At 47.6% G+C, this 22301-nt stretch overlaps 2 protein-coding genes across 5 annotated transcripts in view; both read right to left on the reverse strand.

Moving 5' to 3' along the window:
- Positions 1 to 197: 197 nt before the first annotated feature.
- On the reverse strand, positions 198 to 12684 carry MLF1 (myeloid leukemia factor 1). Of its 2 annotated transcripts, XM_084212625.1 has the most exons (8): positions 12566 to 12684; positions 7966 to 8140; positions 5563 to 5607; positions 4639 to 4728; positions 4202 to 4330; positions 2532 to 2691; positions 2137 to 2269; positions 198 to 1991 (listed from the first exon to the last, which is right to left on the reverse strand). In XM_084212625.1, exons 1-8 carry the CDS (start codon positions 12610 to 12612, stop codon positions 1889 to 1891), a joined length of 882 nt encoding a protein of 293 aa, XP_084068751.1. In that variant the 5' UTR covers positions 12613 to 12684; the 3' UTR covers positions 198 to 1888. The 2 variants fall into 2 exon arrangements, with proteins under 2 accessions (XP_084068751.1, XP_084068752.1); XM_084212626.1 differs by lacking the exon at positions 5563 to 5607.
- A 7322-nt stretch (positions 12685 to 20006) lies between these two features.
- RSRC1 (arginine and serine rich coiled-coil 1) overlaps positions 20007 to 22301 on the reverse strand; it is a 95759-nt gene continuing 93464 nt past the window's right edge. For all 3 annotated transcript variants that reach the window (XM_084212394.1, XM_084212395.1, XM_084212393.1), the window contains one exon: positions 20007 to 21645. In XM_084212394.1, coding sequence (XP_084068520.1) covers positions 21553 to 21645 — 93 coding nt within the window. In that variant the 3' untranslated portion in view covers positions 20007 to 21552. The remainder of the gene's footprint in view (positions 21646 to 22301) is intronic.

Raw genomic sequence — 22301 nt, forward strand, 5'->3', positions numbered from 1 at the left:
ACGCATGGTCACCTCTGGAAAGGGAGGGATTTCCAGAGAATCCTGGAGTGGTTCTGCTAAATCCCATCCCATTCCACCCCTCCATGGGCAGGGACACCTCCCAGAGCCCAAGTTTCCTTCACTGAACTGTTTCAAAGCAGCCCAAACTAAGTAATGCACAAGTCCCCCTGCAGTGCACAATAAACCAACAAACCCCATAAATAATAAATAACTTTATTAAAGAATTGCAGTTTCAGATGCTTTTACAGAGCATAGCTTGTGCCTTACATTGGAGAATAGTCTTGGCATAGGAAAGGGATCTGGAGGGAATATGCACCTCTTCCCACTTCAAACCCAGGATGTGCTTGTTTTATTTCACACAAAAATCCAAGTTTTCAGGTGAATTTTCAGTTTTACAGCAGCAGCTCTCCAAGATTCCTGCTCAAACTCCAACACAGAAAAACACTGCTGCTGTTGCTTACTGAGATTATCTCATAAATTAATTGCAGAATCCATGCTGTCTCCAGGGGATGGAAAACAAGCCCCTGGGTTGAGCTCTTGAGTTTAAGGGACGTCCACCCCCCCCTGCTCATTAAAGGGTTCAATTATTGCCATCAATATTGATCACATCAACTTATTGCCACTGATACTTCTCTAACTCAGGAAGAGACCACAAGCAAATAATTGTCCTTCCCTTTTCAGAGCTCAACAGAAGTGCTGCTGATTGGGTTTGCACATGAATAAACATTAATTAAAATTAAATAACCTGGGGAAACTACAGAAAGATTAAATATTATTTAGAGGCTTTTTGGCCAAACAAATGTTACTCTTAACTTACTAAATCCTATTTTATCCTACAAACAGTACTTTTAAAGGCTACATTATAATGGAGCCTTGAATTTATGCAATGCTTCAAAATATCATTAATTTATATTATTTAATTTACAGAAATTCTTTCTGCTACACCAGAGGGATAATTCTGCACAGTAGAACAGTACAGGGACTGAACACCTGGAATCCCAGGTTCTTCCTGCTCTCTGACACTGCTGGCTCTTCTGAACTGCTATCAAATGTAGATTTAGGGTCATTCTACCCTCAGTAAAACAAAGAACACAGAAAGGAGAGGGGTTCCTGTATCCAGTGCTCTTTAGAACATAAGAAATGGTGAAATCATTCCAGTTAAACTAATTTCTCCCATGTATTTTTCCCATGAGTAATTCCTAGTTGCAGCTGATCTCAGGACACTGTTATTACTACAGGATAATAAAGTAACACTACAGACAATCCTCAAAATGGAAAATGATGAGCTAACTTCACAGGAAACAAAGGGTCGGGAATACAAGTTGACAGTTCAGGCACAGGAAATGAGGTGCAAGCACAGCTTATTAACATAAAAACTCTGATAAATGTAAAGTACTGTCATATTTCAGTATTTTCTCTCATTTCATGTTACACCGAGGTGAGTGTGGGGGTTCTGTAACAATTGATAATATCATTTTAAAGCAGTGCTTTACGGTATATTCAAGTTTTATTAATTAACCTAGAAAATCAGTAATTATTTCAACAACTCAAAGGAAATTTGCTTTCTGTGCAACTCAGAGTGGGAAGGAGGAGCTGCAGTACCAGGCTTAGGAAAACCTGAGACTGGTGCAGCTGGAGCAGAACAGCTCTGCAAATCCAAGCTGGTTTTACCAGGCTTAGAGATGTTCCATAAAGTGCTTTTAGGCAGAAAGTTGTTGGGTTAGAATTCACTGAGGAGCCGAGGTCTGAGGACACTGAGAAGCAGGAGGAGCAAAGGCACAACACAGAGCAGAGATTGGTCACAAATCCAGGTGTATTTTTATGGACACGAGCACTGAGCACCATTCATCTGCTCCAGGGAACCTCCGTCCCCAGGGAATGGGGACAGCTAATTCCTGGAGCCCTTCAAGGGGACAGGTGTTCCTTTCACACTGAGAGCCTCCAAGGAATCCCTGGGCATTCTGGATCCTGGAGCTCCAAGCAGCTTCTCTCTGGAAAAAGAACAATGGTCACAGTCTCCATGAAAATAGGAGGAATAAAACCTGCAGTTCCCCTTGGAACATTGCTCTAGAACGGGATTTTCTTTCTGCTGCTGGAATTTCCTTATCCTGCAGAATAGCAGGGAACTGTTTTTACCTTCTTGATCCACCTTCCCTGGAGCTGTAATGGCCACTTCTGGATCTTGAAGCTTCCACAGCTTCTCTGCTTCGGCAAGGCCTGAACTTCATGATCTCCCTCTGCCACTCCTCATCAAAGGTGCCAGCCTCAGCTGGAAAACAGATACATTTATTTGAAATGTTAATAAAGAGGGGAAAAAACATTTAATGAGTATTAGGGGGTTTGGGTAGTGATTTTAAGCTTTGGAGTCCGCAATTCTCCACATGACCTGCAACTGTTTTTGGGATCTATAAAAGAGAATTTGGATTTAGAGACTTTCAGTCTGAAAGTGCCTCTTAAGATACCTCAAGCTGGAACTTCCAAATCAGAGTGTGAAACAGTGTAAAGCCCGTTAGCTGCCTAAAGAGACCTACATTCATCCATGTTGATGAATTCTTGGTTCATCTCCTCATCCCCAGTCTTGGCGTTCTTGGATCTTCTGATGACATGAGCCCGATCCTGGAGGTGGTGACCAACAGATATTTTCTCCAGGCCACTTTCAGAATCCTTCAGTGCCTTTCTTGTTTCTTTAACCTGTTTTAAAAAAAAGGGAACTGAGTGTCTTTCCAACTAAAAATGAGGTAAAAAGGGTTTACAGAATCCCAGGATGGTTTGGGTTGGAAGGGACCTTAAAGCCCTTCCAGCGCCACCCCTGCCATGGCAGGGACACCTCCCACTGTCCCAGGCTGCTCCAAGCCCAATGTCCAGCCTGGCCTTGGGCACTGCCAGGGATCCAGGGGCAGCCACAGCTTCCCTGGAAGAATTCCCTTCCAATATCCCATCCAACCCTGCTCTCTGCAGTGGGAAGTCATTCCCACTTGTCCTGGCACTCCAGGCCCATGCAAAGGGTCAAATCCTCCAGTAGTTTTATATCTTTCCTTTACAAAAATCAAGTTTTCCAGGCTTTTCCAATTCTCATTTCCTGTGTTGACTGTGAACACACCAACAAAACACAAATCCAGCCTATTTTCCTTTGGCCACCAGAGAGGAAGATGAAACAATGCCTCAAGTTTTTTAACTGGGTATTAATTATTGGGGAAAAAACCTTGAGTTTAAAAACGCTACAGAGCTGAGTTTCCAACATTGGCAACAGAAGAGCAACACCCGATGCCAAAATTCCCAGCATGAGGAACAACCAGTCATTGGGCTGTGGTGCTGACTGGCTTGCAAGGCAGGCTGGCCCTTATCAGTGTCCTGGGCTATTATTAGAAGCCTTGTGATAACGGGTGTGCTGGAGCTGGCACACATTCCCAGCCAATCCTGCCCACGGCCTTTAGGGATCCTGTCTAGGCTTTCATGGCCCGGGCCAGGTTCACATTCCCACTTCCAGTTCCCGGCAGGATTAGACACAACAGCTGCAAGGGAGCTGCAGCTCAGGGTTATGTAAGTGTCTGGGCAAAGGGGTGCTTTGAAGGGAGGGGCTGCATAAATCAATGCCTCTCCTGGAGTTTAAGTGGACAGGAAAAGGATTCATTACAGCAAAGAGAAGGGCACTGGAAAATTGTTGCTCTGTGCTCTGTTTTCCCAGCCTTGGATGGGTCTGTAATTTATTTTGGGGCGTACTTAAAGCACAAAATTACAGGGAGGAAATCAGACTTTTAATACAGAACAGGGTTTGAGAGCCCTGTATTTTCCTCAATCCCTAAAATTTATTTGTGCAGTCAAGAGGGGGGGTTGGGCTCTGCTCCCAGGAACAGGGACAGGAGGAGAGGGAACAGCCTCAGGCTGGGCCATGGCAGGCTCAGGGTGGACATCAGCAGGAATTTCCCCATGGAAAGGGTGAATAAACATTGGAAGGGGCTCCCAGGGAGGTCTGGGGTGTCCATCCCTGGAGGTGTCCAAGGAATGCCTGCAGGTGGCACTCAGTGACCAGGTGGGGATCGGGCACAGACTGGACTCAATCCAAGCTCAGTAATGCCAGGATTCTGTAAATCCCAGGAGTCACTGTCTGCAGGAAAAGCAGCTGCAGACATTGCTTTGGTGTGGCTGCACCTGAATCCCGGGCAGTGCCCAGCTCCTGTGTGCTGGGCCCAGCACCACTCACCCCTCCCGGAGCTGTGCGGGTCTGGGCCGTGGCTTGGAACACTTTGGGAGGTTCATCCCCCACTCTGGAATAGGTCATCATGGAGGAGGAGCTGAAACTGTGTCCCTCGGGCTGGATGGACAGGTCATCCTACAAAGCAAGGCAGGCTCATTACTGGAAGTTAAAACTTGTGGGTAAGAGTTATTCCTTATTATTTTATTATGGAAAATATCCCTTCACAAAATTAACCCTCCTGGCACCACATTCAACTTCAGTTTTATCTTCAAAGAATAAAGAAAATTTACAAACACAATATAATCTGGGCAAAAACCCCTTTAATTCCTACTATCTCCTTGAGATTAGTCCCATTTTTCTTGGCGTTATTTTCTGAGGAATATTTGCAATAACTGTCACTCTCCAGTGCAATAAATTTCAGAATGATTTTCAAAAGAACTCACAAATTTCCTGTGCATTTCCAGCATGTTGTTCCTCATGTTTGACATCATCCTGTCCATTGCAGAAAATGGATCCATAAAATCTGCATCCCACTAAAAAAAGGGGGAAAAAAGACTCCAGTTCAAACAGTCTCAATTCTCCCAGTCCTGAAGCTGGTTTTCACATGCATTTTTAACTCAAAAAGCTTTTCAGACTGCACTTCACACACAGACAAGCCAAAATGCATCTTTTCAAAAGGAAATTGAGGGGAGTTGGATTAAGATGGAAATATTGGGAAGATGAAAGTGGAAGATTGTCACCCAGATGGCAAACTGGCCACAAAATTAGTTTATTTAACAAAAATGTTCACTGGATATTCAAGTATCCAATTCTTTCACAAATGTCTTCACAAACCTCACCAGCTTCTGCTCTGAAAGTCCTGTATGACCCCTCAGGGTTTAAATTTCAATAAATTCATTTCCAGAGTGATGTATTCCAATGTTGCAAAATTAAAGCTGCATTTAAGCTCAAAATGAAGTAAAATTAAAGGACAGAAAATCTTCAAGTTATTTTTTAGTACAAGACATTGGAATCCTTGGCAAGGGCTATGGACAGATGATGGATATTTAACAGGATATTCCAGACCCCAAACCACAGCTGGAAACCACCCCAAGGCCATCTCCAGGGGCTGCTCTGCCCTACTGGGAGCAGTGGTTTTGTGCCACCCCACAAAGGCATTCTTCCAGCAGCACTCAAAGTTTGCAGTTTCCCCAGGGATTATCCCATCCATATCCAGAGGTTAGTGCCCCAGGAAGGATTTTTTCCCCTGGATTTTCTTATTGCCAAACTGCAAACAGCACCAAAAGCAGGATGCAAGCACAGAGCTCAGCCTCTGCCATGCTTTGGTTACACACAGCTTACACAGGAGGTACTCCAGGGATACTAACCCCTCTCCCAAAACCTGCAAAGGGCATGAGGGAGAAGCTGGTAGCCTGGAAAAAAAAGGGCAACATCTGGAATTATTATCAGGAACAGCAGAAATTATTTTTATATGAAGCAGATTACATGAAACATTCCCCATCTAATCAAAATCACTCAGGAGGGCCTTGGTAATTAATTAATTAATTAATCCCTGGGTATGTGGAAATAATATATTTATACTGATGATATTAGAAAACGATACCTGCCACCACATCTAATAAATATTGATAAGAGTGTGTGAAAAGCACTTAGAGCTTGGCAAACATTTGAACCCTCAAGAACCTTTGTGCTGATTTCACACTTCAGGCCCCACCCTGCAATGCTCCATTCCAGTCAGGCAGCACTGAAAGCTGATTAAAATCAACAAATCATCCCACAGATATTGAGGATTCCTACATGGCAGGGCAGTGAGATCCTGGGAAACACAGGGGTGTTTCCAGGAAACCCAGACTGGAGAGTCAGATAAGGGCTGCAGACACAGGTGCCAGAAGGACCCAACCCTTGGCAGGAACTTTAATGGAAAAAAAGGAATTCCCCAGTTCTGGAATAGCTTTAGGAATTCTTCAGGTTTCTGTCAGGACAGATTAGGCAGAGCTGTAAATAATAATAAATATTGTTTCTCTCGATATCAAGCCCTCACCAGTAAGAGTTATACAAAGCTTATAAACTCTGTTTGATAACACTAAAAAGCTACTAAAAGCTGTTAAATATTTGCTTGATATACAGGATAATCAGATATCCCAAAACCCCAATTAACAGCATCTCTTAATATGTTTTAGCTCATTCCTTCTTCCCTAAAAACTGAACTACAAACCTGCTGGAGAAAGGAAAAGCAGTTTTAAACTTGAATCCTACAGTAGCACTCCTTGAGTTGTCCCAATTCATTTGGTTCCTTTTAAAGCAGTTTTAGGCCTGCTGCAATTTAATTAAACACAGAATTACAACACTACTAATCGGTGTCAGTAATTTAAATGAAGTGTATTTTGACATGGCAGTAAAACTCCACCTTTTCCTACATAAAAATGTAATTTTAAGGGTTTCAGCCTTCGTGGAGCAGCAGTTTGAGATGACAAGGCAAAGCAACCAGTGCTGAGTCTGGTGTGACATCTGACAGCTCCTCAGTGGAACAGGAGGAACATCAGAGGATCCTGGGAAGGGTTTGGCAGCTGTGGAATTCTTTTAAGACAGAGCTCCTGTACCTGTAACTTCTGCTGCAGTCACAGATAAAGGGTTTGGGCCTCACCTTTGTCCCTCACTGCAGAACAGGGACACAACCCCTGAGCTGTGACAGGCTGTTTCTCTAAAGGAAAAGCTCTGATCTGGCTTTAGGCACCACTGATCCAAGGCCTAAGGATCAGCAGAGGGAGGATGATGCCCTAATTAGATGCAGTTTCTATATTTGCCAGGAACTGGATGAGCAGGGGAAGGAATGTGCCAGTTCCCCTCTGGAGCTGCAGGTGACAGGCTCTGTTCCAGCTCTGGCCTGGCCACCAGCCCCTGTCACCTGCCTTTTCTTCAACGGTCTCTGCAAATCCAGTGGGAAGCATGAAAGCAACAGGGAGGCAGCTGCTGAGTATCTGCAGGGAAAGGAACCAGTTCCCAACGTTCATCCTCTATAAATACAGCTCTAGATAAGGGTTAGATATGATGGTCCTGCATGCCCAGAGCTGAAAAAACACTGCAATTAAACACAGACCATCAGTTTCACTTGGTAACACACAGAAATACTGAATTCCACACCAATTTCCCTGAGCTTTAATTCTTACAGGTTTGTATCTGAGATAATATTAACAATCAGCCCAAATTCAGGGCATGAAGTGTTTATTCCCAGCTGCAAAACTGAAACAGTGTTTAAAATCCACGGATGGATATTCCTGAAGTGGTGAAACTCAGGCTTGTGGAACTCAAAGTGAAACAGCTGCCCACAAGGGACTGAAATGCACAAATATATCATAGAATTATGGAATGGGCTGGGCTGGAAGGGACCTGGAAAGAACCTGGCCTTGAACACTTCCAGGGGTAGTGCAGCCACATCCAGGCACCTTTTAAAATTAACATGAAAAGGAAATACATGTAGAGAATATGTGGGACATTTTTAGTGCCTCTCTCCAACAGAAACATTTAATGTATTGTATTTATGAAAGCAAGCACTGGATAAGGGATCAGTTTGCTCATTAAATGTCTGTTCAGGGATCAGTAAAACCAGACAGATGTTCAGCAGAGATAAGGAGTGTGCCATGAGGGAACCAAGAGAGGAACCCTTCCATTTCCCCGAGTGATGAGCAGCCGAAGGGGGCTCCAGGGCAGAGGCAGGGCTGTTTCCCAGGCAATGCCCGTTCCAGAGCAGCCCCCGAGCCCAGGACACTTACCCTGCGGGTGCCCCTCGTGGCCACCTGCGAGTCCTGCCGGGCTCTGCCGCCCGCTCTCCTCTCCGCCGGTCTCTCCCCTCCCTCCGGGAGGCTCAGGAGCGGCTCCCGCCCAAAGGGCTCGGCGAAGCTCCTCATCACCTGCCTCATGTGCTCATGGTGTGCAGCGAAGGGATCCCTGCATGCCAGAGAGGCACTGCGTTATTCCAGCTGATGGACAGCGGCTCCAGGATAGTTCAAACTCCGTTTTTTAATACAGGGGTTTTTATCCAAAATTTTTACTTTAATAGACCCAACTGGGCAATCTCCCGTTCCTGATAAACTCTGCTTTCCTCTTCCATTCCCATCTCTCCGGTTGGGTGTTTGAGATCTATTTTCTCTCAGCTGCCCTCACTGCTCTCCTCCACTCCTGGCTGTCCCTATTCCTTTTCCTCTTTCCTCATCTTCTCTAGAAATATCCATCCTTGCACCTTTCACTCCAGCCTGTGTTTAATACCTGCCAGAACAATAAACTGGCCCATATTTTATGTATCATTATTTCCACCTCCAACACCTGACAATAAAATAATTTAAGTTTTCCCCCTTCATCTACCAGAGCTTAGCACAGTTCTATTCACGGAACTCCTCGTGTCCCACTGGATCCCCCCTCATCCCTCAAATTTATCCTGCTGGCAGTTCCCAACTTTTCCTTCTCCCTGTCCCACATGCTTAAAAATACCCATTATCCTCTAAACTCAGGCCAGTTCCATCTCCTATAGTCACCCACTGCTGCACCTGTGCCTTCCCTCTCCACAAATCCAGCTCCCACACCCCTTTCCTGTACTAGGAAGGAGATTCTCACTGGCTTTTTCTTTTCCTCTTATTTTTTCTCTCCTCTCCTCTGCCAAAAATCTACAGAGCTGGTATTCCCAAAGCTTGGCTTGCAAGGAAAACCTTGCTCAACTTCCCTAACTCTCAAAGCTGGACAAGCCCTGATATTCCTAATTAAGGCCAAAAGAGGAGCAAAGCAGGAATTTTTCTGAAGTGCAGGGTATGAGCAGTGCTGCTGCCTGAGGGCCAGGCTGCAAATGAACACTTCCCACACAAATGAACACTTCCCACACAAATAACCCTGCTATATTTCCTCCTTCCATCTCATCTTCCTCCTTGCAATCCCACTGAAAACCCTTTATTACCATGAACACTCACTTCCCAGGTATGGTTATGCAGGTTTAATACAGCTCATCCTCCTTCCCCTCAATTCCTGGCACTCCCCACACCCTCCAGGACAGCAGAGCCTTTCCTGGGACATCTCAGAAGGAAAGGCTCCAGGCTGCTCCTGACTTTTCCCTGCCCAGTTATCTCCTGCCCAGCTTTGCTGCTCCCCACCCCTTATCTCCAGCCCCACAAAAAGCAGATCCCACATCACGTGGCTGCTTTGATCTTGTGCCAAAGTCACACTTAACGATTCTTTTTTTTCCTTCAAGTGAAAAAGACAAACATAAGGTTGGATTAATTTTGAAATCAGATTTTTTTTTTAACACAAAAATATCCCTTTAAGCTATACCCACACTTAAACTCAGCCCAGAAAGTGTTTTAGTGATGCCACAGAGCAGCCCCTGCTCTGCTCCCAGCTCTGGCTCCAGCCCTGGCTGATAAGGAGCTCACCCAGCCCAGGATGAAGAACAGATGGAAAAAGTGCTGGCATGAGCCAAGGGCACCACCTCGGGATGTGCACAATTCCAGCAGATCCTAAACCCCAGAGAGGTTTGGTTATCACACACAAAGAGCTCCTTGGTACCAGGGACAGGGAAATCAGACACAAACTGAGGAATGGCAGGCTCAGGAACACGAGGAAAGGCCCCCAGTTCCCAATTTTAGGGAATAATTAATAAAAAGAATTAATGCTGTCAAGCCTCAAAAGAAACACCCCAATTTTGGTATGATCTGGAGTAGGGTAAAACCAATGGAAAGGGAACAGAAAATCCATGTGGAAGACAAGGTTTCCAAGGAATTAATCCTTGGTGGTTCCAATGACTGAAACTCAAGCCAGAATTCCAAGAGGAGGAGCTCACCCTGACAAACAGAGATGTGCTGAACAAGGCACAGTCTCTGCAGGGGACCTGCAGGATTTTAAGATCCTTGCTCCAAGCACTGATTTTATGGGATGGCAGCAGGTGCAGGACACTCTAATGTAACAATTATTGACTTAAATATGACTTTTTTTGGGGGAAGATACTTTTGATGAGAAGGCTGAGATTTTTGTTATAGCATGACAGTGATGAGGAAAAAGGGAGGGGCTCCCAGGCTCTGCACACCACATCTGTGCCATCTGTTTAGTGTTAAACACTAAATTACTTTTAAAATTGAATTCTGGATGGAGACAGACAATGTATACATTTATCCTTCCAGCACTCTGCTGTAACAGAAATTTGTCTAATAGGTATTAAGCTGACCCTCACCTGACATTAAACATGCAAGTATAACGTTACTGATTACTTCAGTGCATGAAAAATCAGTCCTATAACAATAAATCCCACTTATTACTTTTCTAAACTGTACTTTGTATTAGATGTGCTTATTTTTATTAGATATTAGATGGAAATATTAAAATTTTTCCCCCACTCAGGAAGTTATGTAAGGCTGCAGCTGCAGATTCCCTCTGGAGAGAACACCTGGCACAACAAACTAAAGAGAATTAAATCCAGAGCGCGCAGTTGGCAGGGCAAACACAACTCCTGCACCTGGGCAGGGTTTCAGGGATGGAGCCCAGCCCAGCACCTTTGGGTGAGTGACTGCTGCTTCCCTGGGACAGCTGCTCCCACAGGGGCTCCAACCCAGGCACTATTTCCAGTTCAGCACCAAACTCTCTCCTTATGAGGCAGCTGGAGCCCATTATGACTCTATTTTGGAGGCTAATCTTATCTGAGGTAATCAGCTCATTTCCTTCACTGTATGCAAAGCAGCATGACAGACAGTGCTGAGAAAATGAGTCTCAATTTCCAGCTCATCTTTCACACACACTCCCTGCCTCCACCTCCTGCAATCCTTGTGGCCACAATAACAAGGAATAAATGAATAAATAAGCAATTGTTATTTCAAACATAATTTCTACTATAACTTTGATTTCATGCAGAGAAGTTTCCTGCACAGAACTCATGAGCTGTTGTAACAGCAGCAATATTCCTAGAAACCAAGAGTGCTAATCTGTGTAGCACAGCTTTGGGAATTCTCCTGGAATGCGCTGTAGCTCAGCAGGAGATTCTCCTTTAAGCAGCCCCAGCCAGAGCTCCCAGTAACCAGGAGATCCAGACAACAAACCACATCACACAGGGCCTGCTGCTCCCTTCCTCACCCACCCCTTATCTTGGCGGCTAATTAAATTCCTGTAAGTTTTTTCAAAGATTTAAAATAATTATCGAGGCTCCTCAGCGTGCTCAGATCCCATTTTCATCCACTACAAATCACAGTTTCTGACCAAAGACATGAAATGGGGCGACAGCAAGGTAATTCAGCAGCTCTGGCTGAGGGGAGAAGCATTTGCATCACTCAATACTTATATTTAGATTCCAATGGCAAAATAAGATTCCCACAGGGAATAAATTGGGCTGACACTTGAATTCACAGACATGAGCCACCACTGTGCTCACGGTATGGAAAAAGAATCACAGAACGGTTTGGGTGGGAAAGGACCTTAAAGATGATCTAGTTTCACCTCCTGCCATGGGCAGGGACACCTTCCACCACCCCAGGCTGCTCCAAACCCCACCCAACCTTGAACAATTCCAGGGATGTGGCAGCCACAGCTCCTCTGGATCACCTGTGCCTCATAGGGGATAAATCCCGGTCTGCTGGGTTTAAAGCAGCACCGTCCCCTCGGGAAACGAGCACAAGGAGACAATTTGCCATCAGTGCTCTCACACACGCGTCGGCAAAGTTTCAATTGAAGGACACCTGGTGCTCTAAGCAGCGCTGGCACTGAGAGGAGTTCAGAGACAGCCTGTGGCTAAGCGATTAATTAAGCACGCACATAAATCCGGATGAGCCGCGCTGCTCACAGCCTGTACGTAGGAAACCGAAGAGCAAACAAACTCCAGAATCTCCAGCCGAGGAGGTGAAGATCTCCTCTGCGTGAAATGTGGATTAAACCCTTCCCTGCTGAGAGGGGAGGCAAACTCAAGTCTCCGCTCTGGAACCTCGCTGAGGCCGTTTAACCCCCGCACGGCTTTGGGGGGCACGGGCGGTACCGGCTGGGACGCACGGGCGGTCCAACGGTCCCGGCAGCGGCTCCTGCACCGGCACCGGCCCCTTCAACCCACCCTGGTCGTGATACCTGCCCCGGTCCCGGTCCTTCCACCGGCACCAACCCCTTTAGCCCGCCCCGGTCCTGACACCTGCACCGATCCCGGTCCTTCCACTGCCCCGACCCCTTTAGCCCGCCCCGAGCCCTTCAATCAGCACCGACCCCCGGAGCCGCCTCAGCCAACGGCCGGTCCCACACACCCACCCCGCCCGCCCGTTTACAGCCCCGGACCGGCCCGTCGGAGCCCACCGCCGCCTCAGCCCGCTCTCAGCCGGTATCCCCCCGCCTCACCGCCGTGCCCCGCAGCCGCCCGCCCCTCACCTGAAGAAGGGATCGTCCTCGAAGCACCTCCCGAGCCCCCCGAACATGGCGACGGCCACTGCGCTCTGCGCGACCCCGGCCCCGCGCGGCCCCTCCTCACCGCACCGCGCGCCGCTCCGCCCCGCCCGCGCACGTGACCTCCTCCGGCCGTTCCCATTGGCCGTTCCGCCGAGAGGGGCGGGGCTCCCCCGCGCGCCGCCGTTGCCGTGGCGACCGCGGGGCCGCCGCTCCAGAGGGGTCCCGGGAATCGGGAAAGTTCCGGAAATTCCGGAAATGCGGGAAATGTGGAAAATCCGGGAAATATGGAAAATCCGGGAAATGCGGGAAATGCGGAGATCGCGGCCTCGCTGCCCCTCCCGCAGCTCCGCTCTGCCACGGGCTGCGCCCCGGTCCTGGGGAGTGCGAGGCAGGGACAGGCCCGGCCCCGGCTGGGCTGCGGCGCGTCCCGCTCCTCGGCGATTTGAGAAAAAATTCCGGTTTTTCCAGTAGATGGCAGTAAAATAAAGCTGCGGCCTCCTCCCGGCGGCTGGAAACTGCGGAACGTGGGAAAGCAGCGAGAGGCTGCGGGGAGGGACCGGGAGCCGCTGTTGAAGGGATCCAGCGTGAGGAGGGCGGGAGGCGGCAGGGACAGGGACCGGGACAGGGGTGGACAGGGACCGGGACTGGGACCAGGATGGGCAGGGACCGGGATACGGCAGGGACAGGGATACGGCAGGGACAGGGATGGGCAGGGACAGGGACCGGGACCGGGACCGGGATGGGCAGGGACCGGGACCGGGACCGAGACCGGGATGGGCAGGGACAGGGACCGGGACCGGGACCGGGATGGGCAGGGAGGGACCGGGATACGGCAGGGACCGGGACAGAAATGGGCAGGGACCGGGACTGGGACCGAGACCGGGATGGGCAGGGACACGGCAGGGACAGGGACCGGGACAGGGGTGGACAGGGACCGGGACTGGGACCAGGATGGGCAGGGACCGGGATACGGCAGGGACCGGGACAGGGATGGGCAGAGACCGGGACCGGGACCGGGATACGGCAGGGACAGGGACCGGGACCGGGATGGGCAGGGACCGGGACAGGGACAGGGACAGGGATGGGCAGGGACCGCGATACGGCAGGGACCGGGACCGGGACCGGGATGGGCAGGGAGGGACCGGGATACGGCAGGGACCGAGACCGGGATGGGCAGGGACCGGGACCGAGACTGGGATGGGCAGGGAGGGACCGGGACGCACAGCCCCTTCCCAAGGCTCTGGGGCAGCTCACTGTCCCTGCCCTGCCCTGGGCTCGGTTACAGGTAAAATGAGTCATGGTTTTAACAGAAGAAGCAGATAAAAACCCCCAACCAACTTTTGGAGTTGTTGTCAAAGGGAGGTTTCAGTAAAAGCACAGATTTGGGGGATCTTTCCCAGCCTTCGTCACGGGACGTTTTGAGAAGATGAAGTTCCAGGAGCAGGAGAATTTGCAGAATTTGGTATTTGATGCAGGAATTGTGTTAAAGGAAATCCACCTGGCTGGTTTGTGAAAAGTGAACATTCCAGCCTGGAATGGCTGCCCTAAAACCAACCACAGCATCTCTGTTAATCAGAATATTGACAAGTAATTAATAAATGACCACTGTAAATTATTTAATCACTATGTTAGAAACACTGCTTGTGACATTTTTCGTGTGAATAGACTTTACCTTCAGAGCAGTTTTAAATAATTCTAGAATCTTTGAGTAACTGCAGTGCAGAGGTGGAGGTTACTAAAATATTTGTAATATTCTGTGTGTGGCTTGAAACGAAGCTGAATTCTGTGTGTGAGCAATAAAACCCATCCCAGCTGGCAGGAGATTTGGTCATAAAAAGCCCAGCAGAGGGGGCTGGGAGCAGCTGGGACAGTGGGAGGTGTCCCTGCCCATCCAGGTGGATCCTGAAGGTCCCTCCCAACCCAAACCATTCCATAACTCCCTGAACTCAGCCCTGCAAAAATAATTTCTAACCCTGGGACAGGGATGTGAAACTTTCCCACAGCTGTCCCCAGCTCTCCACATCCCCCCTGGTTCATTTTGGGCCCACTCTGACTCCCAGGGATGGAATCTCCCAGCCAGAGCAGCTCCAGTGCTGGATCCTGTGCAGGAACCCAGGGATGAGGCTGCAGAGTTTGTTCCTTTCCCATTTTCCTGATCCTGTAAGGAACCCAGGGATGTGACTGCAGAGTTTGTTCCTTTCCCATTTTCCTGATCCTGTGCAGGATCTGGGGGATGTGACTGCAGAGGCCATTCCTTTCCCATTTTCCTGGATCCTGTAAGGAACCCAGGGATGTGACTGCAGAGTTTGTTCCTTTCCCATTTTCCTGATCTTTTAAGGAACCCAGGGATGTGGCTGCAGAGTTTGTTCCTTTCCCATTTTTCTGATCCTGTAAGGAACCCAGGGGTGTGACTGCAGAGTTTGTTCCTTTCCCATTTTCCTGATCCTGTGCAGGATCTGGGGGATGTGACTGCAGAGGCTGTTCCTTTTGCAGGAAGGAGCTCATTATGGGATGCTGGGTGCCAGGGATGCAGGGCTGTGTTGGCACAGGGATCTCTTTGATTGCTCAGCCCTTCCCCAGGTCTGGGGCTGCTGCAGCTGCAGTTCCTTTGTGCAGATTAAAAGAGTTCTGTAAGGAACTCCTCGTGCTGCAGCTCTGGCAGGCTGGAGGGCATCTCCAATGAGATTAATGATGTCTGCCTTAATAGAAGAAAACTTTGCATAAATGAGATTATGGTTTCTGCTGAAACCTGCCAACTCTTATTCATTTGCAGTAAATATTATCTTTAATTAAAAGTTTTAAGGTATCTTGTTTCTGAGCTAATGAGATCTACAGTGATTTCCCTTAGGAATTAATTTACCTTCTTAATTCTTATTCATTTTGGTGATAGGACTATTTAAATCTGCTCCTGACTTCAGAGATTTCTTGAGCACTTTCAGCCAGAACAAAAGGTCATTTTGCCATATTGATGTTTGTTGGTATTTGTAATTCCCTTGTTCTCTCTCCATTCCAAAGATCCCTGTTTAGGTTCCTGCCCCAAACATTTCCTTCCAACCCTTGAGTTCCTTTAAAATCCTCATGCTAAGAGGTTTTCCTCCCACCAGTTTGGTTTGTGTTTTCTGTTCCCTCCAGAGTAAAAACCAATTCTGGTGATGCCCAAAAAGACTCTGATTGTGATCAACTTTTTATATAAAATACACTAAAATCTGTGGGAAACACTTGGTGCAACTGCTGAAAACTGGGAACATTTCTGCTTTTCTGGGAAATCATCCACTCTAACTCCTCTACTAATCCAAAGGATTATTTTGAAGCAGCAAGGATACTTTAACACTTGGAGGTGAAAATTGCATTCCTGCAGATGTGTTTGAATGGGAAAAATGCCAAACTGGGCTGGGGGAACTGGAGCCAGAGCCCTCCCTGAGGCTGGACACAACACTGCTGGCCAGACTGAAATTCACTCATTATTAGAACTAAATGACAAGGTTCCCTTCTTTTAAACAGAAATACAGATGAAAAGAAAACAGCAAATTTCAAAGGAAATACCTGGTTTGTACACACAGAGAAGAAACCAAGAGGAAAGAAAGAATGAATTCTCCTCAGCTCATTATCAGCAGATTTTTTCTGTTGAAATCCAATCTGAATCCTGTGAGTCTCCTCTGAAGATGCTGGGTCTGACAAGGTTTAAAAGTTGGGTAATTAATTACCCTAATGAGGAAAATGGAGCAATCAGAGCCAAGTGTTGACCAGAGGTGGTTTTGTTCTGATGAAATATATAAAAATACCTGTTCAGGACTATGCTGTCAGCCTTACCTGGATAAGTTAAACCCAATTTTATATAAGATGCAAGCCAGGGAAAGACTATTCCTCCTTTCTATAGGAAAAAAAAAATCAATTTCTGTTACTATTATTCCAATTTTTTCCATTTCTCACCCAACAGCTTGTGACAGAAAACCTCCCCCGTCCTCTCTCTGTGCATAATTAGGAAATATCCCTAAAAACTGCCCTTGTGTGTCTGCAGCTGATAAAAGGAGTCACTTAGAGGCTGCAGGAGGAACTCCTGCCGGCAGGAACTCCTAACCCTGAACTTGCAGCACCAAAAAAGGGGAAGAAACACATTTTGGGGCCCGGGCCTGGCTATAAATAGAGCTGTCAGCAGCTCGTGCAGGCTGCTGATGACCTTCCTTGTATGGCTCAGTGCAGCCCAGCTCCCTCCAGCCACACAAACCAGAGCCTGGCAATTAGGGATGAGCTAACAAACACTGCTGGAGGGCAGAGGATCCCTCTGAGCAGGAGGGACCCTCGGGTGGGCACTCCAAGACTCCTGTTTTGGGTGTGTGCCTTTGAGGAAGCTGAGGATTGGTACAAATAGCAAAGGAAGGCACCAATGTGGGTACAAAATACCTGCAGGGATTGCCAGCCTGGAGAGGCTGGGACGGCTCCTTTAGGATTTCCCAGGCTGGGTGATGGGTAAGGAACTGCCAGAGTGTCCCCAAGAGCTGGATGTGACACAGCCAGCCAGGGCCTGGCACTGCACTGGCACCCAGCTCATTCCCAAGAGAGCCAGGAGAAGCTTTGGGATTTTTTGGGAAGTTCTGGGATGTTGCTTTTCAAATCATCTCTACAGCAATGATCCATGGGGAGTCCCTGAGGTTTGGGTTAATGAACCCTGACCTTCATTCCCATCCTGTGAGCCAGCTTTGCTTTTCATCAGCCCTAATTTTGTGACCTTTACCTTCTCCTCCTGGCTTTGTTTAGCAGAATAAAAACTGGGGCACAGAAATATTCTTCCCAAGCAGCAGGAGCTGGCTGCAGTGGGAGCTCCATCCCTGGCTCCAGGGTTTGATCCCAACTCAGATCTGTCCAGATGGGCTCTGCTGCCATCGTGGGCAGTCACTGGGGATGGAGAAAGCCTCTGGAAGCACAGGGAATTCTCTCTCAGTTTGCCATTCCCAAGTCACCAAAAATTACCCACTGAAGGTGCTTGAACACCCTCTGTGGGATGTCAGAGTTATTCCTTAAATCCTGGCAACTTCTCTGTGCCACTGCAAGGGAGGGAAAAACTGCTCCAGCCTCAGCTCCAGCAGTGGGGGAGGAGAGGGAAAACCACCTGGATTTTGGGCCTTCCTTCAGCAGCACATCAGGGACAGCAACACCTCTGGGGAGCCCTGAGGCCTCTGCAAAGCTGGAGAGGCACCAGGAGCAGAGATCTGCGATTTGGGCTGGCATTTTGGGGGTTTTCACAGGAAAATCTGTCTCAGGTTAACGGTGGAGGTCATCAAAACTGAGCCCAGGCTTGGCTCAGCCTCAAACTGTAAAATCAGACAAAAATACAGAACAGATTAAAAAAATCTCACCTGAGCAGCAGGAGCTGCTTAATTTATTTGGGGCTTCCAGGAGCCCTTTTCCAGAGGGATCCAAATCCAAGTTTTCCTGGGACTGGCACCAGGTGAAGGCACCTTCAGCCCCTGTGTAAAGCCCCTGCCCAGTTCAGGCCAGGCTGTGTTTGTTCCAAAGGGCTCTCCTGCCTCAGGCTGGTTGTGGCTGCAGCTAAAAATGCCTCCTGCTACTTCAGCAGATCCCTTTAATCCCATGTTCCAATTAGCCCTGGACAAACTGAGTGTACAAGTTATCACAACATCGAGTTCCCAGCTCAGGTTCTGGCTGATTGCACAGGGATAAATTGTCAGCTCTCATCAGCCAGGAGAGGTTTCACTGCTCACTCGAGAAAATCCCAGCTTTTATTACACAATTACTTCTTAATCACATTTCTCACATCCCCAAACTTCCAAACATTTAGCTCTGCTTACCCAGCTAGTGAGAAACAGCAGAATTAATAAAAATAGGGGTTTCCCAACTATTCTGGGAGAAATGGGAGCACCTGGGGGCCCTGCTCCATTCTCTGCCCAGCAATGTCAGGAGCAAGGTTGAAGGAAACCTGAGAGGGCTCAGCCCACAGGGCTCCATCCCCAGCAGCTCCTATTTCCATTTCCCATGCACTGGCAGAAATGAGGTGTCCTCACTGCTGCAGCTGCTCCTTTCCAGGTGGGCTCAGAGCTGCTCTGCAGTTTCCAGAGGTTTAAATGTATTTTTAGTGGGAGAGGCCTTTGGACTGTGCTGTTCCACAGCTGATTTCAGTCCATAGGTGACAGCAGCTTCTGCCAAGGCAGCTGGTGAGAAATTGTTGGTAAATGTCAGATAAAAGCAAGGACTGGAGGGAGATGTGTAAGAACATGGAAATTAATATTTGATTTAAATATCTCTTCAGCTCCCAGTTGCCCAGTTCAGGAATTTGTACAAGGCCTGAAATAAGACAACAAGAATTTATAACAAAATATTGTTAAATTCCCTGGTAGAGAATCAGAGAACCATGGAATGCTTTGGGTGGGAACTTAAGTATCATTCAATTCTCATCCCAGCCATGGCAGGGACACCTCCCACTGTCCCAGAGGGGAGCATTTTCAACCCTGGTTAATTGTGGTTTCAGTTTTTGTATCAGTTCCAGGCTGAGGAGTGCCCCCAGCCCTGGGTTCAGTGCCAGGTTCCAGCTGATCCCTCCTCACAGAGGTTTCTGGAGTTCAAGGATCCCCACTAAAAATAACTCCCTCCTTGTAACCTGACAAATGGAAAACTGTCATCATGCAGGGGCTGGTTTTGGGTTACAGCTGGGACAGAGGCCTTGGGATCACCCAGAGCTGCCCTCCTGGAGTGACTGGAGCAGGAGGAGCAACACTTGATCTCCTGGCCAGGAGGGTTTTCTTTGACAGCATCATTTGAGCAGCAAAATCCTCTCCAAATATTGTACCAATAACAATGATAACCAGTTACAAAGCATCCCCTTCATGAGCCCCCCGAGGCAATACCCAATCACTACTCCATGAAAAGTGCACAGTCCTGAGGAATTCATGGACAGTCTGAGCACTGAGCTGCTTCTGGAATGATAAAAATCAACTTTATCCTGATTTGCTCTGTGTTTCCAGTGGTGGCTGGAATATTTCAGTACCTTTTCCATTCAGCTAAATTTTCCAAATGTTATTTAAATTACCTAAATGTTATCTAAACATTTAAAATTTTATTAATTTAATTTATTTAAATTAATGTAATTTAGTTTAATTTATTGATTTTAATTTATTGATTTTAATTTATTTAAAATACCTAAATTATCTAAATGTTATTATCATTTTCTTTCCAGGTCTTGCTCCCAACTCTCCTCCAGCAAATTTAGAGGTTGATGAATAAACAATGAATAAATAAATAAATAAGCAAACTCTACTTTAAATCTATTTACAGCCTATTGTAATATTTTCTAATATTCTACAGGGCTGCAAATAAAAGGAATCATTTTACATGCAATAAAAGCACCAAAATTATCCAACACAACGTGTGAAAAGAGGAATTTACACCTGGACCTTCCATGGACATCAAACAGTTTTTATTTTCTATGAAAGAAACATAAAAGGTGATGAGAAAATGCAGCACTGACAAATCTGACCATTTAAAAAGGCTGAAATGAAACAAGGGAAACAAATTCTTCCAACTTTTTCCTGCAGAAAAGGTCTTGGAATATTTTGATGCAGGATAAAGTCAAACTAACACTTCATAAAGGAAGTAAAAATGTCAAAATGCAAATTCAATACATTTTCCTTTTACATCCAGGATCTAAAATAAAAAAATAAAACAACCAAAGTCCATCTGCAGAGTCAGCCTCCATTTTTTATCACCACAGGTCTGAGAACCAGGAGGAATAATCCCAAAAGCAGCTTGCCAAGGGAATGCTGGTGCAGGGCAGCTCCAGGGAGCACATCCAGGGGTGGGGCTCAGTTTTCTCCTCTCCTGATGTGACATTTCCTCCCAGCTTTGCTGAAGAAACACTTTTGTCTTTTATTGAATTGATTTGGTTGATTTCCTGCACTTAGATGGATGATGGGCAGATTTTTGTGGAAGTTTGTCCAGGCTGAATTCAGATGTTCAGACTAAACTTTGATTATCTGAAAGTCCCACCAGGCCCAAGGGAACTCCATGGGCTGGGAGCAGCCCCTGCCCAGAAGCAGGTGTGTGGTAATTCCATCATTTGGAAATTCCAGAAATGATGAGGTTGATAAAATTCCCCATCTGGAGTTGCAGGAGGGGCAGATGCTCAGGAATCATGGAGTGAGGAAGTGGGAGCAGAGGGATGGGCACACCCAGGGAGAGGGATGGGCACACCTCAGCCAGGAGCCTGCCCTGGACTGCCCAGGAGGAAGGGAGGACAGGGATGGAGCCTGGATCCCCTTCCATCCCATCCATCCCTCCCTGCCCCAGCCCTCAGCTCCCAGCTCCTGCCTGCTCCAGGAAATGGTCTGGATTGGGAGGGATGAAATGGTGTTTCATTGGGAGGGATAAAATGAGATTTCATTGGGAGGGATAAAATGAGATTTCATTGGGAGGGATAAAATGAGATTTCATGGGCTGCCAGGTGCTCTTCACCTGAGGAAAAGGAAATGCCCCTGGCTGTGCTGCCCTGCCCATCTCCAGCACTGAGCTTGGAGAGAACCAGGGCAGGACATCCCTGGTTAGTCAGAGGAACCAGGAGAGAACATCCCTGGTTATCCAGGGGAACCAGGAGAGAACATTCCCAGTTACCCAGGTGGAGCAGGGCAGGACATTCCTGGTCATCCAGGGGAACCAGGAGAGAACATTCCTGGTTATCCAGGGGAACCAGGAGAGAGCATTCCCAGTTACCCAAGTGGAGCAGGGCAGGACATTCCTGGTTATCCAGGGGAACCAGGAGAGAACATTCCCAGTTACCCAGGTGGAGCAGGGCAGGACATTCTTGATTCTCCAGGAGGAGCAGGGCAGAAGATTCCAGGTTATCCAGGTGAAACCCTGCCTGCCTGCCCAGCTCACTCCAATCTCCCCCAGGAGACAAGAAGCAGAGCTGAGTGTGGAGCTCCCCAAGTGAGGAAGGGTCTGGGGGGGGGTCCTGGGGGCTCTCAGGCCACGGGGCTCCCCATCAGCCTCTCCTGGCGCAGAGCCACCAGCCTCTGGAACCACTTCTCCTCAGCCTCTGCCTTCTCCATGAACAGCTGCCACGGGAGAAAAGGGGCACAGTCAGAACCTCTGGGGCTGGGATCATCCCCTGCAGCACCCACAGGAAAAGCTCAGGGGTCCAAGGTGAGCCCAGAACATCAAGAAAAGCAAAGACTGCTGAGGGAATCCTGAAACAGCTGGGCTTGGGAGGGGTCTGAAAGATCCTGGTCACTGGAGAGGAAAGGCTCCAGGGCAATTCATCCTTGACATGGCCTGATCTCTGTTCTCTGTGTCCATCCTACAGAACCCACACTGATTTCTTCACTGCAAGTCATTTTTAACTTGCTAATTCTTAAAAAACTTTTATTTCCCTCTAAAGCTCTCCCAAAGGGATTTGCTCAAGTTTAGCCACAATTATTTAAAATTATCTGAAGTCTGTCCCGTGCTTAAAACTTTGCAAGTTGGCAAAGTGGGCAAGTTCTGAGTTTTCCACCAGGTTTCCAGCTACAGAAATCAGTTTGCCCTGGATTTTTATTTATCTTAAATTCCCCAATGTTGCATTAATTATTATAAAACTCTCTAAAACTCCTGGTGAACCTCCTGGGGGATCGCTTTTGTGAGGAGCTGTGGGGTCCCACAACCCTGCTCTCATCCCAGGGGCTGCACTAAAGCTAAAGGTGGGATAAATTCTGGCTAAAAAGATGGGACAAAC

Source organism: Fringilla coelebs (genome assembly GCF_963513975.1).
Source record: "Fringilla coelebs genome assembly, chromosome: 10".
Lineage (NCBI taxonomy): Eukaryota > Metazoa > Chordata > Aves > Passeriformes > Fringillidae > Fringilla > Fringilla coelebs.

What these genes read in the sequence shown, in the direction of transcription:
- MLF1 (XM_084212625.1), bottom strand. Translation starts at nt 12,612, where the DNA reads ATGTTCGGGGGGCTCGGGAGGTGCTTCGAGGACGATCCCTTCTTCAG. An exon ending in CCCGCACAGCTCCGGGAGGG is followed by an intron (nt 2,692 to 4,201) that starts GTGAGTGGTGCT and finishes TTTTTAAAACAG; the next exon opens with GTTAAAGAAACAAGAAAGGC. An exon ending in AGGGAAGGTGGATCAAGAAG is followed by an intron (nt 1,992 to 2,136) that starts GTAAAAACAGTT and finishes TTCTTTTTCCAG; the next exon opens with AGAGAAGCTGCTTGGAGCTC.